Source organism: Semicossyphus pulcher, unplaced genomic scaffold (assembly GCF_022749685.1).
Source record: "Semicossyphus pulcher isolate SPU_LCO1_2020_fin unplaced genomic scaffold, fSemPul1.0.p SCAF_5, whole genome shotgun sequence".
NCBI classification, from domain to species: domain Eukaryota; kingdom Metazoa; phylum Chordata; class Actinopteri; order Labriformes; family Labridae; genus Semicossyphus; species Semicossyphus pulcher.
In genome coordinates, this window is record NW_027211726.1 from 30,871,007 (window position 1) to 30,888,862 (window position 17,856).

General features: G+C 41.8%; 1 protein-coding gene across 1 annotated transcript; it reads left to right on the forward strand.

Annotated features, from left to right (window-relative positions):
* Window positions 1–427: 427 nt before the first annotated feature.
* On the forward strand, window positions 428–16,094 carry anln (anillin, actin binding protein). Its single transcript, XM_069681339.1, has 23 exons — window positions 428–550; window positions 2,855–3,005; window positions 3,104–3,544; window positions 4,780–5,099; window positions 5,357–5,756; window positions 5,865–6,070; window positions 6,176–6,283; window positions 6,367–6,478; window positions 7,618–7,910; window positions 8,008–8,156; window positions 8,332–8,473; window positions 8,744–8,879; window positions 9,557–9,739; window positions 10,076–10,202; window positions 10,410–10,458; window positions 11,313–11,366; window positions 12,071–12,103; window positions 12,226–12,244; window positions 12,513–12,625; window positions 13,132–13,218; window positions 13,746–13,853; window positions 15,075–15,247; window positions 15,334–16,094. The coding sequence occupies exons 1-23, from the start codon at window positions 533–535 to the stop codon at window positions 15,446–15,448; spliced, it is 3,537 nt and encodes a 1,178-aa protein (XP_069537440.1). The 5' UTR covers window positions 428–532; the 3' UTR covers window positions 15,449–16,094.
* Window positions 16,095–17,856: the final 1,762 nt, after the last annotated feature.

Below are 17,856 nucleotides of genomic sequence, written 5' to 3' on the forward strand. Positions count from 1 at the left end.
TCAAAATGAAAAAATTCATTTTTTGCTGTTATTAAGGACACGTTTGTTAATAATATCAACCTTAACATAACCTATTAGATCAGCGTTTGTTTTAACCGCCCGTTTTTAGCGTTTGAATCATAGACGGTATAAATAGGGTTGAATACACAGATGACTGGTTCATAAAAAATGTGCTGTGCCTAATGAAGTCACGTGTATTGTGGTCTTCAGACTGGGTGATGCCTTGTTGGAAAATGACAGTTTTTCCCCCCTCCATACACCCGGGCTGTGATTTGCTCAGAAAGTGTTGTAAAGCAAGGCTTGTTTGTTCTGATTGGCTCCCAAGCGCTTCCTTTAACGGCTGGAGTCTGCGCAGTAGGCGCAGCGCTGAAATTCAAATTTGAACGGTAGTTGTTTTGTGCAGATAGAAGAGAGAAGAGAGGCTGAGAGACGCTCAGCTCCTGTGTCCTGTTTGTGTACACAGAGTGGTGTACAAGAATTTTAACGCACATATTTGTTGAAATATTGCTCGAATAGGGATCAGCTGTCAAGAATGGATCCGTTTACTGAGGTGAGTCGATTAGCTTATTGACTAACGATAGCTAACGTCGCATGTGTAGCTGGCGTAAGGTGGAGTCACAATAGTTGTTTCCTGCTAATGCTAACGTACCTAACGTAACATTTTCAATGTATTAATCTTTCACACGTGTTAAATACGCAGGGAAACCACCTTGATAACGTTCATAGTACTTCAACGTAAGCCTACGTTACAATACAGAAGTGTATAGTCACAAATGCAAGGTCAATGAAAACATGTCACGTGTTGTTTCTTTGTCAGTCTTGAGGAACCATAAATATAAAGTATAAATAACAACTAGCTAATAAATACATCCTCTAACTGCTGTTTATGTAGTTTACTATACGTTTTACAATGTGGCTGGTGGTAAGCCAGTCCCTTATACAGTATAATAACATCCATATTCATGTAACAATAAACTCAGAAACACGCCTCAGTCCGTTAAACGCAATGTTATTCAATTCAAATAGTTTTGCCTCTATTTAAGGTAATGGTATGTGTCAGCCCTGGAAAGTGTCTAACACTTGGCCTTCTTTGAGATTTCTTCCCTTTTCTTTTTAAGGACTTATACTGTAATAACTATTCTTGTTACTTCAGTATCCGCGCCAGTACAGTTTGAAATTTCAAATCCAGGAACTAAAAGCAGGAGGAGTGGCTCATTCCTGAGGAATGCTGCTAAAAGTGACTCGAGGTTTTCCACACTGCCTCGAGAAACTGTGCAGGCGGTGTTGTGCAGATGCAGGAATGTGTTGGGACTTGCACAGTTAACAGTGCAGCAACAGTAAATCAGATTGTGTGACAGGCTGGGTGTGAGGCCAAGGGAAGGGAATGTCATGTAAAGAAAAGAGGAAGGAAGGAGGGCAAGCAAACAGAAGCCTTTTTATCTCTGGTGGAGAAGGACTGTTTTGTGAGTCATGGTGTAAAAGTAGAGACACAGACAATGTACTGTATCTTGTTCAGCATATTTGCGTTTATCCAGCAGTTATCCTGGAGGATGGAGAATCAGCATATTTTGGCCTATTTTGAAAAACACCAGTTGAGATTCTCACATCTAAAAGAGTGTAATTATTATGAGGTCTTAGTCTCAGATTCTGTGAAATAGACAAATTCGCAGGAGAAAGTCACATGCTTTGCTGCAGGGCCAAAAGGTACGTAAAGTCAAAAGTTGCTAACTCATTGAACGAAATCACACTTTCCCACCAACAGCAATCACTGTTACAGCTTCCCAACTGACTGCATGTCCATTTAAAAGTGTAACCTGCAACATTTATGGTTGGTCAGGTAAACATTTGATGTGCAGTTTGCTGTCAACTTAACTTATGTGTCATTAAAGAAAGACAATTCCAGTTTGGTTAATTTGCTTTTACGTATTCTTTTCGTGAGTGAGATTAAATGATCGATACCACTTTCATGTCTGTTGGGTTTCTTGTTAAGAACTTGTTCACAAAACCTTTTGTCCTTCTACGTAAGTGTCAAGTAGGTGTGAATGTCGGATCGTTTAAATTGTTCGCAAAGTTACAGAAATGATCAAATGCTCCTCATGGGGGGTCAGGGAGGGAGTTTCCGAAACTATCCTACCATCTGCAAGCACTTCTAAAGAAACCATACTGGCCGCTTCACTTTGAAGACCACTTAGACGCCAGTGCACCATGCTGTTGTTGGTAAAGAAATTGTTTCAGTGTGTAATATACCTCCCCCAAGAAGCCGGAGATGTGTCTCAGTTTGTGTACAGATTAAAAACAACAACAAGCATGGTGTTAGTAAATGAGCTTTAAAGCTTTATGTTTAACTTTGTTTGTCTGGGCTAGCTTCCGGTCTTTACACTGAGCTTCGCTAACTGACTCCAAGCATCTTACCCAAAGTCTTATTTATTCTTCTGCATTGAAACTTTACAGTGGATATGGTTATCCGTTGACCCTACGCTTTTGCCTGATGTCCACCTGCAAAGAAATGCAACTACATGTCAGAACACTGCTAACCGTAACATCAGTAACTTATTTGGTTTGTAGCAAGGCACCAAAACTACAGAGGACACTGTGCTTAACGCTAGTTTGAACAGAGATGCTACAAAGTCTCAACTTTACTAGAAACTCCACTAACACCAGAACAACGCTAACAATGGTGTAGACTTTGTAAAGATTTAAATCACAAGTTTTTATTTATGCCTAAGTTGGATTTATAGCTTTATTTATGGCTTTAAAGCCAATAATATATTAAACGGGTGATGATTTTTTTCTATCCATTGCGTGTATAATGCAGCCATTGGGGTAATTTCATTGTACTTTTTTGTCAAAACAGAAACTGTTGGAGCGGACTCGGGCTCGCAGAGAGAACCTGCAGAAGAAAATGGCCGAGAGACCAAATGCAGCAAACAGACAGATGGCCAAAAGGCCCAGAGAGCCGCTGGCCGACACAAACAGTGTGATCAGTGAGCCAGTGATTGATAAAGGTATGAACAACGTTGTTGGATTGCTGTCTGCTGAGATAGTTTGACCACTATGTTGCAGCTTTACTCTTTACTTATATTTCCCCATCACTTCCTCCCAGCTCCACAGGTGTCGTCCAAGCCTTCTCCCTCCAAGCGCATGTGCTCAGGGGAAAATTTCCAGCCTGCAGCTGGAGAGGAGAACCAAGAGCCAACAATGACACGAGCAGTGACTCCCATGCTCTCAGATCCTCCCACAGACAAGAAGCCCCCAGCAGGCCCAGCCAGCATTCGACCTGCTTCCTCCCTGGAGAAAACTGCTACCCGGCCTGCTGTTCAGTCTCAGCCAGGGCAGCTGAAAACTGTACAGCCAGAGCCAGAGAAGATGGCTGTCAACCCTTCTCCCGATCCTCTGTGCAGCAGAGAGGCAGAGACGATGCCTGTGAGTTCAGCCCTGCAGAAGAACAAGGAGCACCTGATGGAAGAGCCAGCTGTGTCTGCTGCTGGCATGAAGTCTCGTCTTCAGAGGCTGGCAGAGCAGAGGAAGGGTTGGGATGGCAATGGTAAAAATATTTTTTGAGCTTTTTGAGATAATTTTATTTATTAAGCTTTTTAGATAAAATAACTTAACCTTGTCTTGATAAGGGAATTTCAGTATTTTCAAGCCTGAGCGAGGTGGGCTGTAAAGGCTGCAATGTAATCTTTCAGGGCAAATGTGCCCAATCAAAGTATGTCCAGTAAAAGTGCATGTTTTTGACTGACAACATTACAGAAGGGATCCCTTCTAGGCTTGGGCGGTATCATGGTATTAGGTATGCCAGGGTATTTAGAAATCTCGACGGTATGAATTTCAATGCTGTCAAAAATCCAGACGCTCATTTTTCAATTAATCTGACGCAGATATTATGTAGAGGTGATGTGTTGAAATGCACAGCATGCGCCAGCAGACATCGGGCCACTGCTGGAGGAACGGGTGACCAGCAGTGCTGAGAAAGATGGCGCAACTGTAACAAATAATACAGGTTTACGCAACACTTATTATGACCAGCAGCCGTATATTATGCAGACAGATGATGACCTCATTAAATTTTAGGATTCTTTGCAATTGGAGGATGGCTTCAGAGAGTTACAGCAGGAGCACACCCTGGTAACTTGAAACGGGTACGCACAGCCGCTCCGCAGTTTTCCAGCACTTTTTACAAATGCCTTCATATCTTATACCCCGGTATTTTGGCAAGAAGGTATGACGGTATGAGAAAATGGATACCGCCCAAGCCCTATCCCTAGAGAGATGGACCTCTTTGATAAAGAGTAAGATGCTTTTTCTCTAACAGGAAATGGCCTTTAAATCGCCCTCTTCAAAAGCACCAGACCCCATTCACAAAAACAATAATTTTACCTCGCAGAACATAAGAGTTGCTGTAGTACAGCGGGCTTGATCGTTTGGTTAGTGAGCGTTATTGTGTTGTGTGGTGTCCAAGTTAACCCACAGTAAAAGTAAACCATAGTAAAAAAACGATACAAAAAAACTCTTCTTCAAGATAACTTTTTCTTTTTTTTTAATATGGAGTGAACAAATAAAAAGGTCTTTCTCTGTAGGTAACCTTACCACAATGTTGTCAGGAACTCAGAAAACCTTTTATCTTGACATCTCCTATCAAAATGGCCAGGATGTGTCGAAAGAAAATTGCTCCAACTTGCTTTCTCTAAATGTACTGTATGTTGTTGCAGCAGAGAGGACTTTGCTAATGCTGATCGTTTGTCCGTGCCATAATCAAACACATCTCTTCCTATTCAGCCCCCTCTGATGAAGTTCCAGACTGCACTCCCCTGCCTGTGTTAACCAGACAAGCCGAGGTCCCAGTGGCCGTCCCTCCTGCGTCCTCAGGAACTCCAGTGGGGAGGAGAGGACGACTGGCCAACCTCGCCGCCACCATCGGATCCTGGGAAGATGACCTAAGCCATGCTAACATTCCCAATGAGCATGCAAAGGAGAAAACTGCCACAGCTGTTCCCAAGTTAGCAGTCAGAGGGGATACTGTGACTTTCAGCACTAAACCAAGTGCTGAAAGCAAGAGCTCATCTACAGCCAGCAAGTCTACATCCAGCTCCAATCAGGTTAGCTGGGGATTGCCTTAATTTACTGTGGCTAAATTACAATGTGGCTACTTTGCTGCAACTCACTGCCTTCGGTTGCCCCTGTATCTGAATAAACATGCCCCCCCCCGACCAGCCATTTGACCCTTTTTAGGTCCTTTTTTGTACTTAATGCCCAGTTAAACCTCGAGACCATTAAGACTCTGCTGCTTCTTTAGTTTTTTTTAGCATTTTTTACAATGCCTTATGTGTGAAGAGATTTTTCTGTGTTTTTGCAGGTTGTGAATTCTCCAGTAAAACCGAGCCCAGTGGTTTTCCCAAGCCCTCAGAAGGCCGATACTCCTGCAGCCAGGCCAGCACTTCAGTCAGTCTCCAGTCCCCACAAGAGCTCTAATCATGGGACGACCTTCCCATCCAGTCCCCAGAAGAGCTCCATCCAGGGAAAAGCCTTCCCATCCAGTCCCCAGAAGAGCTCCATCCAGGGAAAAGCCTTCCCATCCAGTCCCCAGAAGGCCGGCCCCTCCTCCTCAACATCAGTTCCTCAAAGTCCCCTGAAGAACCCCGCCCTCTCCAGGGGTCTCAATCCCACTTCCAGCCCCCAGAAGCCAGAACTCAGGGCAAAACCCACCATTGTTGGCCCCTCAGTCCCCCAGGAAAAAGTCACAGCTGGAGCACCTTGTGAGTCATGTTGGACTTAATATAGAAAGAGAAATGACTGTTTGTAGTTTTCTTGTTATCTTCCTCTACTTGTATCTAGTAATGTGGTTTATTATTGTTATTATGCAGGTGTTAAATCTTTCCTGGAGCGCTTTGGAGAGAGGTGTCAGGAACGCACCAACCAGAGCTCTCCAGCAGGGGGCACCAGTCATACCAAGACTCCCACTGTAACTCCATCATCAGTCACACCAAACACCAGACTGGTCCAGGAGAGGCTCAGAGCTGCTCAGGCTGCAAACACAACCACAGCTGATCTCACCCAAAGACAGAAGCTGGTAGGTTAATGTCAGGGACACAGCTGCAGTGCATCCTCTTATTATGACTATAATATAGTTTAATGCCACAAAATAGAGATTTAAAATACAACCCCCTCATTTCAGGAGCGAGAGTCTGAGCTGGCTCAGATTCGAAGTCGCTTCCAGAAGGGCAACAACATGTGGAAAAACAAAGATGAAGCAGCTGAAACCAACAAACACACAGATGTCAAGGTTGGCCAACAAACAAACAAATGACGCACACCATAATTCTGACAGCACATGCAAGATTATATTTAAATAAATGTGTTTTTCAGGAGCAGCTTTCCAAACCCTTAGAGGCTGAAGTTGCCCCATGTGAGCAGAAGGATGAGCCTGCTGGACCTTCTACTGAGGGAACAGATACACCCACAAAGTGCCCTCCTCCAGGTATTCTATGATGTTGAGAGCTGTGGGGTAATACAAAGTTTTAAAGGGGCCTTATCTTTTAAATGGATATTTTATATTTGGGTGTTTACTGTTCACAGTGAAAAGTGAAAACTGTTTAATTCCGTGTATTTCCAGAATTTCATGTTTAAAAAGGTCGCCTCTGAAATGGGCCGTTCAGAACAGCTGCAGGTTTCTACAGAGGACCTTGCTTTCGCTGAAATCGACCAATTGTCATTCACCTCAGGCTGCCTTCTTGCACTCGCTTGTAGTCAAGTCGTTGTCAAGATTTCAACTTACCATTCCGATACCTCCTGGAGATTCTGGCTCGTACATATAAGGCCTAATAACCCGATCGTAGAGCAGCCACGCTTTCTATAACTTTGGAGTGACAGTGCAGTGCGGCAAGTGGGATCGCACACGTGGCTAAGGTCTGACCTTTGAATGAAACAGTTTGTTCGTTTCAGGAGGAAAGAGAGGCTCCGAAAAATAATTAAATTACAATATGTATACAATTTTTAAAATGAAACCAACTTCACCAACGTCATTCTAAAACACATTAGAATAATAGAAAATCAATTGCATAGCTAAAACATGTCTTTTTAAAGGTTAATCTAAAACTCTCTATCTAGCCTTAAGCCCTGTTTGCACAGGACTAGTATTACATAGCCCCTTCTGTGATTCTTCTTGTGAAATCAAGGATTGTCTGTATATGGTGCTTCATGTTCTTACAGGATAAGCAGAGTCTGTTTTTTACTTTAATTTCTGGACATTACCTAAGGCTCCATGTAACAACCGATTCTTAATGTTTCTATTAAGAAGCGCCCCGTAACAGCGTGTGCAAGATCGAAAACCCTCCATATGTTATCTTTGGTGGATTTGAACTTCCAACCTCCACGATTATTTCAAACTACCAGATATCCCCCGATAAAAGAAGTCCCACCCAGGTTTAATCTATGAAAAAGGAATGCTGCTAAACTGAGAGCAGTTCATGTTAAAATATATGAAAAAGATTGTTAGCAATTCTACATTTAGTCTGAGAGCTGACAAGCAATGTTAGACTCTGAGCTTCAGCAGTAAAGGCTACATGTTCTTGAAAGTTATTTAGGTGAATTCATATATTTTCTAACTTTTTGTAACAGCAGGTTTTGGGTTGATGGTCTCGCCTCCTGCCTCCACATCCAGTCCTCTGAGGGTGGTGGAGAAAACAGCCCCAGAAGAAGAGGAGGTTGTGAGAGAGATAGAGATGAATGTGGACGAATCAATCAACTCTGAGATTATCAACGAGCTGTTTGATGGGATCCTGGAGCAGAGTGAAGATCAGGATGAGGAGGAGGAGGAGGAAGATGCTCTGAATATCTCCTCCATGTCCCTCCTCACTCCACTGGCAGAGACTGTGGCTGCTGTGGTGAAGAGTCCAGACAGAAGAATGATGGTAGGAACCAGCATTATGACTCTTTCTGCTCCCTCACATATCCGACATGTTACTGTCAGACTCTTCTTTAAAACACTCACCTCATGTCTCTCTGCAGACGTCGACTCCGGCCAGCTCGTTCATCGTAAAGAACAACACTCCAGACCGCGTTTCCAAACCGAGCAAGTTCCAGAGAACGAACATGATCCGAACCACCTCCTCAGAAAGTATTGACGCCTTAGACGAGGACCACAAACTGCCCTACAGGTAAGTGGAGCACCTGCCAGGGACCAGTGTTAAACTGGGCCAGGTATGTCCAGGGTTAGGACGATTAAGACAAACCACTAAAATCAGATAAAAGGTCCCAAATCAACATATTAAAGTTAACTGTCCTGTCCCTAAATGTGTATCTGATATGTGTCTTGGGTTCTGTGTTTGTTAGCATCGATGCGTACAGATCCACCAGGGTGAAAGAGACCGAGAGACCCAACGTGAAACAGGTGATTGTGAGGAAAGAGGACGTTTCCAACAGAGCAGAGGAACCCAGAGGATCCAGTCTTTTCAGTATCAAACAGAAGATGAAGGTATGGCCATGACAGATCACTGTGTGGGTGTGTGTGTGTGTGTGTGGGTGGGGGTGTGGGTGTGTGTGTGTGGGTGTGTGTGTGGGTGTGTGTGTGGGTGTGTGTGTGGGTGTTAGTGTGGGTGTGGGTGTGGGTGTGGGTGCATTTAGACTTAATGGAGGGCATGTTTACAATAATAAAATACACACAGCGCTCGGGGCAGAATTTGTAACGGCTTAGTTTTTTCGCTGGGAGAAGCCTTACGGTCATTGTGTCTGTTTATCTCCGTAGATTCTGACCAATGAGATGAACCTGCAGCAGACAGTCATTCATCAGGCCAGTCAGGCGCTCAACTGCTGCACAGACGAAGAGCACGGCAAAGGATCCCAAGTGGAGGCCGAGGCCGAGAGGCTGCTGCTGGTGGCAAGTGAGTTCATCCAGACAAAACTTGAATAATGCCACACACACTTGTTTAAGGAAGTTATTTAGCTTTATTTATAACATCCTGTAGCTGCCCTTGTGAATGTGTGATTATCATTTTCTTTATGATAGTTTTAAAACTTACCCATAAAGTTTTAACTTCATTTTAAGATAAGATAATGAAACGAAAATAATTAGTGATGTAGTCTGTTCTCGAACCATGAAAAGCCTTTAAACAAGTCAAACAGGGTTAGGGCTGTAGTGGGCCTTTCTGTGTGCAGTCTGCATGTTTTCCCTGTGCATGCGTGGGTTGTCTCCGGGCTCTCCCGCTTCCTCTCATAGTCCAAAGACTGGTTGCTGGTTACTAGTTAAAAGCCTGGCAGCAGAAATATGAATCAATTGTAGTTTATCAATCGATTGATCTGGAGGACTAATAAAAAGCTAAATCTACCTGAAATAGAGGCATAAACAAGTTTTTTAGCATCTTCAAAGGAGGTAAAATACAAAGCATTCACGCTTGAATCTAGGGATGTTATTAAGCTTGTTTTTTTGGACATAATTAGTCTTTTTTTAAGTATTCCCACTGTGAATTTGCCAATTAAATAAAGCTGTTTTACTGTGAGATCTGGCAGCCTCTAGTGGTCACATCGCAACGTAACTTTCTTTCCTTTCTGACATTTTCAGCGGAGAGGAGGGAAGCACTAAAAGCAGAGCTGGACCGTCTGAAAGGAGACCCAACAGGCCAGAAAAAGGCCCCTGCAGCCCCAGAACCTGCGAGCACGTCTGCCTCCAAGGGCTCCATCACCCTGCAGGACCTCCGCCTGCCTCTCAAGGCAGACTTTGTTTGCTCCACTGCCAACAAGCCAGGTGAGCTGAAATTATAACACCACAATTTAAAGAAACACCCCATTGTTGTCAAACATTTTCTCTAGCAATCAGTAGTCTCTAATTCTTATTTTTCAGTTTTATTGTGGCATCTAAAATGTGCCCTTTTTGACTCATGTTGATAGTGTTATTGTTTGCAGCAATGAAAACTGCAGCCTTCTTCTTACTTAATTCCCTCTCATAGCTCAGTAGCAGTGTTAGTTTTGGACCTTATTAATAGATTTAGGGCCGAGATGGGATTCTTATCTGTATTAAGTTCCTATCTGAGTTGTCTACTGATGATTAATAATATAATGGTGTCTCATTTTTTTATTTCAGAGTCGACCAAACACTCGTTCTTCATCATGATTCGTGCTGGAGCAGAGAACACTGTGGCCACACCGTTAGCCAGCACACACCGCGGCCTCAGCGGGGACACACTGGCCTTCCCCACCAAGTTCAACATGTAAATCACAAACTCACATTATATATCATAGTTATTATTATACCCTTTTGTGGTCCTCCTCTAAGGCCTCGTGTTTTTATCAGTCTATTAGAATCAGAGCTTGACCTATTCCCTGTTCAATAAGAAGACGTTTTGATCTTAAAAATGATTGTGTATTTAGTGATCGTTGAATATTGACTTTAAACACCCCTTTCTCTTCTCTTTCAGACCTGATGTCTCCAGTAACTTTGAGATTGATATTGAGGTCTATGGCCTGGTGAGTATCGGGCATCCTGGTTTACAGACACCGAAATAATGATGATCTGACCATACATGGAACGCTTTTTCAGTCCTTTCTTTGGACAAAACAAATACTCTCAAAACTTTTAACACACTACAGCTATGAAATTCTCTCAGGCATTCATCTATGTTTTCTAGATCTGATCATAGGGTATGAAAGAAACTTTAATCTATCATTCCAGATCTGTTGATATTATGAATTTCGGTTGATATTAGGGCTGCAAGATATTGAGAAATACTGACATTGCGATAACCTTTTGGGGTTGCAATATTAACTGCCATTTTTTTAAAAAGCGTCTGCCTCAATCATCTTGCCAACATGATCTGTGACAGCAGCAGCGTCTTGTGCTTGTTTACAGTTTACAGGCCGGTGACACACAGACTCTGCAGCTCAGCGTCAGTTCACTCTGTGCTCTGATGAAGAGCTGCACTAATGTGAAATCAGACTTTTCTGTAGATGAGTGATTAAAAACGAGAAACTGGCGAGTTTCCGTTTTGCACCGAGCAACAATAAAGTAGCAGCTCGACATGTTTCAGTAAATTTTCCTCACTACTGCACATCCTGCAATGTGACTATTTCACGTGCACACATCGCAATTGTTATACGATACATGGTGCAGCCCTAACTCAGTTCTGCAGCTTTTTTGGTCAGTTTGGTCATCAAGCACGTTAAATTACCCAACATATATTCAGAATCATCTTTCCTGTGTGCTGAGGCCATAATACTTATCTTCCTCCATAGTTGCTCAGCTTTTTTTTTCATTTTCTTGATAACTGGCACATAAATGATTTGAGCTGCTTCTCACAAGTCTTATCTGATGTCCTCTCCAGGTGCAGAAGCGTGAAGTCTGCGTTGACAAGAAGAAAAAACCCAACAAGTCAAAGGTAAATTCTGCTTTATGTTTTTTAATAAATGCAAAAACGTAATTGTCAATCGTTAATGTAACATGCTTGAATAATTAACGAGCTGTGTGTGTGTGTGTGTCCAGATGATATGGAAACAGGTTCATGAAGCCCATGATTTGTGTATGTCGGTATGAACAGATTAAACTCAAATCCCTCACGTGTTGGTGGGTTGGCACTGTGGAGTGTAAAGACTGTCACTGGAGCTGCGACAAATATCTTAATTGATTAGTCAGACGATTATTTTTTAGTCTTGCAGTTAATTTTTTGTCCGTGAATTGTCAGAAAACTGTAAGGAAATGTAACAGACATTTTAAAGTCTTTAAATGTCTTGCTTTTTTACTCCAACACACAAATATTTTAACTCTAATATGATAGAAATCAGAGTAAGACAGAGAATCTACGTATTTGAGGCTCTGAAAAAAAGCATTGTTTGCCATTTTTGCATCAAAATATTTGCAGATTATTTGTCTGTCAAAGGGCCAATAGATGCTTCGATCAGTTTTTGCAGCTCTTAATGTCATCACCGCAAAACTGTCTCTGCACATGTCTGGGTGGTTATTTTATATAGTTAGAATGTTAACCAGCAGGCTATAATCAAACATACCTCAGACGCTTTGTGCTGTCACTGCTTTATTTCCCTCTTCAATAAAAATACATTATTTGCTTTACTTTAATTGTTCCAGGCTATCACTCCAAAGAGATTCCTCGCCATCACTGTAAGTATTTAGACGGCTTTTCTGCTGCCCCTTTAGATATTTTACACTTGAGAAATTTTGATAATGAAACTTGTGCCTGAAATTTAGTGTTTTAATTTTGTTTTTCACCTTTTGTCTTACAGAAAAGTGTCCAGACACCAGGTATGTCCAATTATATATCAGTGTAAAGAAATCATCAATAATCATATGTATCATGTGATTTATGACTTCATGTATCTTGGTCCAAAGAGCACCTTAAACTAACACTGTTTTGAGTCCAGGAAGCTTCTTCCATTCTATGTTTTAACAGCATACATAGTCAGAATGTAACATGTCAACAGTTGGACTTTAAAACTGTTTATTTACATGATCAAGCCAAAGAAGCCGGGGAATTTGGAGGCCTTAATGAACTCTTTCTTTCTGTGTTTAGTTGTCGCCAGTCCGGGCGGCCCCAATGCTGTTCGCACCAGTAACTTCGTCCTGGTCGGATCGCACAAGCTCAACCTGTCCTCAATCGGGAAAAGCAAATTTACTCTTGAGAAGGTACAAAATGTTTCTCAATATTCTGCTGTGTGTGTGTGTTGTATGTGCGCCTGGGCATACTGTATCCACGCTGTTTATGTGACGTCTTGGATCATATGTTTGTGTCCAGGCTCTACAGAGACTCACAGTAACCCTGTGTGTTCTCCTGGGACTGCATGCTCTCCCTGTGCTTTCATTCACCTGCCCTGCTATCTTTCTTTTAGATCAAATATGAAGGAGGTGAAAGAGAACTGCTCAGGGACATGTTTCATACCAAGGTTACTACTTGCCCCCTTGTTTGTTTGCATTGTCATGTTTGTGTGGGAAGGAGGGTGAACACCATGTGACAAAGAATATTCCTAACTCCATCGGTACACTAACAGTCAGTCAAACCTGATCACAAAGGGGAAGCTTTTAATTTATGTGTGAGTCCCAGTATTTAACACAGAAAAGCCTTTACTTGTCTGACTGTCCTGTAACATTTGATGTTGGAGATTTTCATCCTGAGTCTGTTCTCTGAATTCAAGGTGCCGTTCTTGTGCCCTCTGGAGGGCCACGTCTTCCTCAAGATGCAGTGTGAGGTGGGCTCGAAGGTGGAGGAGAAAGGTTTCCTGGTGAGTGCGAGCCGATCAGATCATCACCACGGGTTAATAACGCTGAACAGAGCCAGACTGATGTCATGAGATTTTGAATTTAGTCGGGGAAAGAATCACCAATAACAAATGTAGCAGCAGATAAAGGGAATGTCTTTGAGCTGGAATAAAAAAAGACTCTTTGGTATTTGCATTTTGCAGTAGTATGAATCTGAGAAGGCACTCTGTTTTCTTAAACATAACTTTATAAAAGGATATTCAATATTAGTATAAATTATAAACCAATTGTAGCTGGGACAACTGCTGCAGACAGTGCTGAGAGGATTGTAAACTTTGGTGTCAGAGCGCCATCTGCTGGACAAACTCTAATGATATTGTGCCCTAAGCATTGTATCCTGCATTTTCCCACTGGCACATATCGTAAAACTGATCAGGCCTGTGTCATCCAATAATATTGGCAGACCAATATATAGGTCTGGGTGTAGTGCTGAGACAGGCCAAATGCCTTTGATGCTCTTTCTCCTTTCAAACATGTTTTCTTCTTCCAGACGATGTTTGAAGATGTGAGCGGATTCGGAGCCTGGCACAGGAGGTGGTGCGTCTTATCAGGATACTGCATCTCCTACTGGACGTACCCAGACGATGAGAAGCGCAAGGTGATTTAAGCAAACACATCGAGCAAACACAAAAGAATTAAAGAAAATATCTTCTTCAATATGACATCACAGCATTTAGAAGACCTGCTGAAAATACAGACAAACATAACCATATACCGCAACACCTGCTAATGCTAAGTTACTTGCACATTTGCATTCGACCGTAAACTATGCTCAGTTTACGACAGCTGACGTAAATGATCAGGATGAGATGACGGCTCAAATTGTCGACCACAGATCAGTTTAAAAAAATGCAGACATCGGCTCCAACCCGATAGGTGAGATCGGGATCGGGACATACGTTGTTTCAGACATACAACACAGCAGTCACAAACACAGGTCTAACATATTCTGGCTTACATAGCGGAGAGTCATTAGTTAAAGCATCTACAACCCGAAACATCTTCCAACGCCTTCAGTTAAGAAGATTTAAAGAGATCAGCTCCCCCAGACCTAAATCCTCCTGCAGCAGATTCCAAGCCGCGGGAGCAGCGTACCTCAAACCCCTTTTACCAATTCCAAGACACACTTTGGGGACAGATGGCAAAATTACGTCTTGTGAATGGGTCCCAAAGTGAAGACTGTAGCTTCAACCATTTTCAAATTAATAAAATGACATAAGTAAGAGGGAAGCAAGTTAAGAATCACCTTTTATAAATAATGACATGCCAGCGATTTGGTCTACGGGTGGTCAACGCTGGCTCGAGCATACGGGGAGCAATAATGAGTTAGGTCCCAAGATTGTAATGAGCCTCAGTGCTCCATGGTATACAGAGTCAGAGTGTAGTCAGAGAGTTAATGCATATAAAAAACATCACTGTAGTCAATCAGGGACATAAAAGAAACCGCAAAAGTCTTCTTTTCCCAGCAAAAGAAAAATCTAAGAAATATAAGCCCGGCTGCTGCATATGAAGCTTAAAGATAAGAGATAAGATAATCCTTTATTGATCCCCACGGGGGAAATGCACGTGTTGCAGCAGTACAAAGACAAAATAGTTAGTCAGTAAATACAGTATGAAAATAAGAATAAGAATACGAGGTATATACAGCTGTCATACAAGTAGGAGTAAAAAGATAGCGAATCATCAGTTAGGAATCCCAGGTATTTATAAGAAGATACAGGTTAAAGTATCTTTGAGTTTCAGTGACCAGCTTTCTAAAACAGGACCCTGATGTGGTGCAGACTGTGCTGACCTTTTCTTTCATTTCTCCTCTTGTTAGAATCCCATCGGTCGCATCAACCTGGCTAACTGCACCAGCAAGAAGGTGGAACCAGTCAACAGAGAGTTCTGCGCCCGACCCAACACATTTGAGCTCATCACAGTCAGACCGCAGAGAGAGGACGACAGAGAGACGCTGGTCAGTCAGTGCCAGAACACCATGTGTGTCACCAAGTAAGTCCCTACTGTTCACACATATTAATACACACAAATACGTTTTTCTACAAATACCAGGAACACCGTTTTGTCTTTCTGTGCAGAAACTGGCTGAGTGCAGACACGAAAGACGAGAGGAATCTGTGGATGAAGAAACTGAACCAGATTGTGGTGGATCTGCGTATGTGGCAGCCAGACGCCTGTTACAGGCCGCTTTAATCTCTGCACTCTGTCACAACCAGCCCTTCTCTCTCTTTTGGACTGTCTTTATCAGTGACACATGCAAATATCAAGTGCAATACACTCTAAGAATTGTTAAATATTTCTTCTTGTGGGTGAATCCAGGAGTAATCAGAAATATAGAGTAGAGGAGCGCGAATAAAGCCATACATTTGATGCATTTCAGTACAGTATTCTGAGGAGGAGTCTGCTTTATATTTTATAAATTTTCAGGCTGTTTTGATGCTCTAATATTTTTGGGTGCTGTTGAGAATATTTAGCATTGTCGCGCGTAATGCATGGCTTTAAATTATTTGGTTTCAAAGCTGAAATCATCATATAGATGTTGAAATTACACATGAATATTAATTTGAAGCAGTTTTATCACATTTTATCCTGCTTGAAAGCACAAAAATACTGGTACTTCGGTGTTTACTTTACATAAAGGCTTTTATAACTCGTGGCAGGACTGTCAGGTCTGTCGTCTTCTTTGCCATGCACAGATTTTTGACACCCAAACTTTTATTCTGTTTGTAATGCTGCTTCAATGTTTATGTTGATGTTTGTGTGTGGAAGTTGAAGGTTTGGAAGCTACTTAAGGTCTGCTACATATTCGGCACAATACAAGAAAGTATTTACAACCACACATTGGTCAATATTTGTGTTTTGTATGTTAATGCACAAGAGACATTATTGATTAGGATCCTAGTTTATATTAGAGACCTTTGACCATAGACTGTGTATAAGAAGTTGAAGTAGACACTGTGACTTTGACTCAGTTTTGTAGCTTCAAGTTTGGCATTTTGGCCTTTGCCATCTTGGTTTTTTTGAAACGGGAAGTGACCATATTTGGACACGGGGATCGGGGGGGTGGAGACGGAGACTGGCACTATCGTGGTTAGCCAGCTGCATCCGTGGATCACGGTAACTGATATCAATCAGCACATTTCTGGCATAAAGGCTTTGAACAAAGTCAACATCCTAAAAAATTACTCTTCTGTGTCTTTTGTGTACAACTGACGCTAAACAAAACTAAATCCTCCCCTGCTTTATGGTCTCTGTGACTCTAAATGGGAGCATAATCGACTAAATGAACATCACTCTGTGTTGAATAAGACTTTAAACTAGAGATTGAGACCATAAACACATTAGGGAAATGTTTACTGAGGGAATAAATCAAGAGAGAAATAGGTTCATTTTCTCATAGACTTTCAATCAGTCGCCCTCTGCTGGTCATTATAAAGAATGCAGGTTAAAGGCACTAGTGCATCGGCTTTACTTTTGAAACAAAGGCTATGTCCACTGCTTATATACAGTCTATGGTACAAATTACAGCATGTAAATATAAAGTTTCAACACTCTCTGGTGGACAAACTTCGTAACAACGACAGACACAGACTTTTTTTTTTGTAAGTTAAAGGCGCGCTTCATTTATTAGCCTGCTGTTACTCATATGTCTAATGTGGAAAAAGATAAGGCTCTTTTTATTCATATCATATATATATTTAGCTTGTGTTGCTAATAGAGAGTATGTAACAGACTTTACAGTGACTCTGCAGGTGTTTGTAATTGTGATGTCAGACTTTCACATGTGTCCAATGTTTATAATGAATACACACTTAAAAACTCACACAGGAAGTATTGTTTGTGCATGCCCTCTACAATCATGCGGAAGATAACAGCAGGAAATAAGTTAATGGCTGCAATCAGACTTGAGTTCCTCAGTTTGTCAGGTGTTTGTGGAGACTTCAATAAATGCCTGCTTTGACCAAAAAGCATCAGGTTACTAATGTTAAAGTTCTTTTGTCTTTTTATGGAAATGCAACATTAAATTTAATCTTAAATGGTTTTGAAAGTATGAGATATTTTAATGTTTTGGTGTCTTTAATGCACAAAAAATGTAAGAAAACAGGCTTAATCTTTTTGTTAGTTATTTAGACCAATATTTATAATCTAAACCAAATCTTATACTCTGAACCATACCTGCCTATTCTCTTAGTTAAATGAACTATACTCCTTCTGGTGTTCCACTTTAGTGCTGGTGTTGGGTCAAAGATTGGCCACCTGAGATCATACAGGAAAAAACCTGCTTAAATGTAGTGCAGCAGATGAAGTGGCAGGTATGTGTCTGTATCACTCCGCTAACAGTGCCCTGCATAAGTAATTGAAGGCAGTTAAAACCAGCTGAGTAAATATTAATGCCACCATAGATTGTATAATAAGATGGACGACATGGCAGCTCCCTGAAAGCAAAGCTAAACCCTCTCTATCGCCCCCTGCTGACTGGCTGCAGTATAGGTCATAAAGCCTGCCTCCGCCATGTTAACAGATGGGACATGGGTCAAAATACAGTTAGTTCTTATGCTGATTTATGTCCAAGTGTTCATTTTTCTGACAAGTTTACTTTT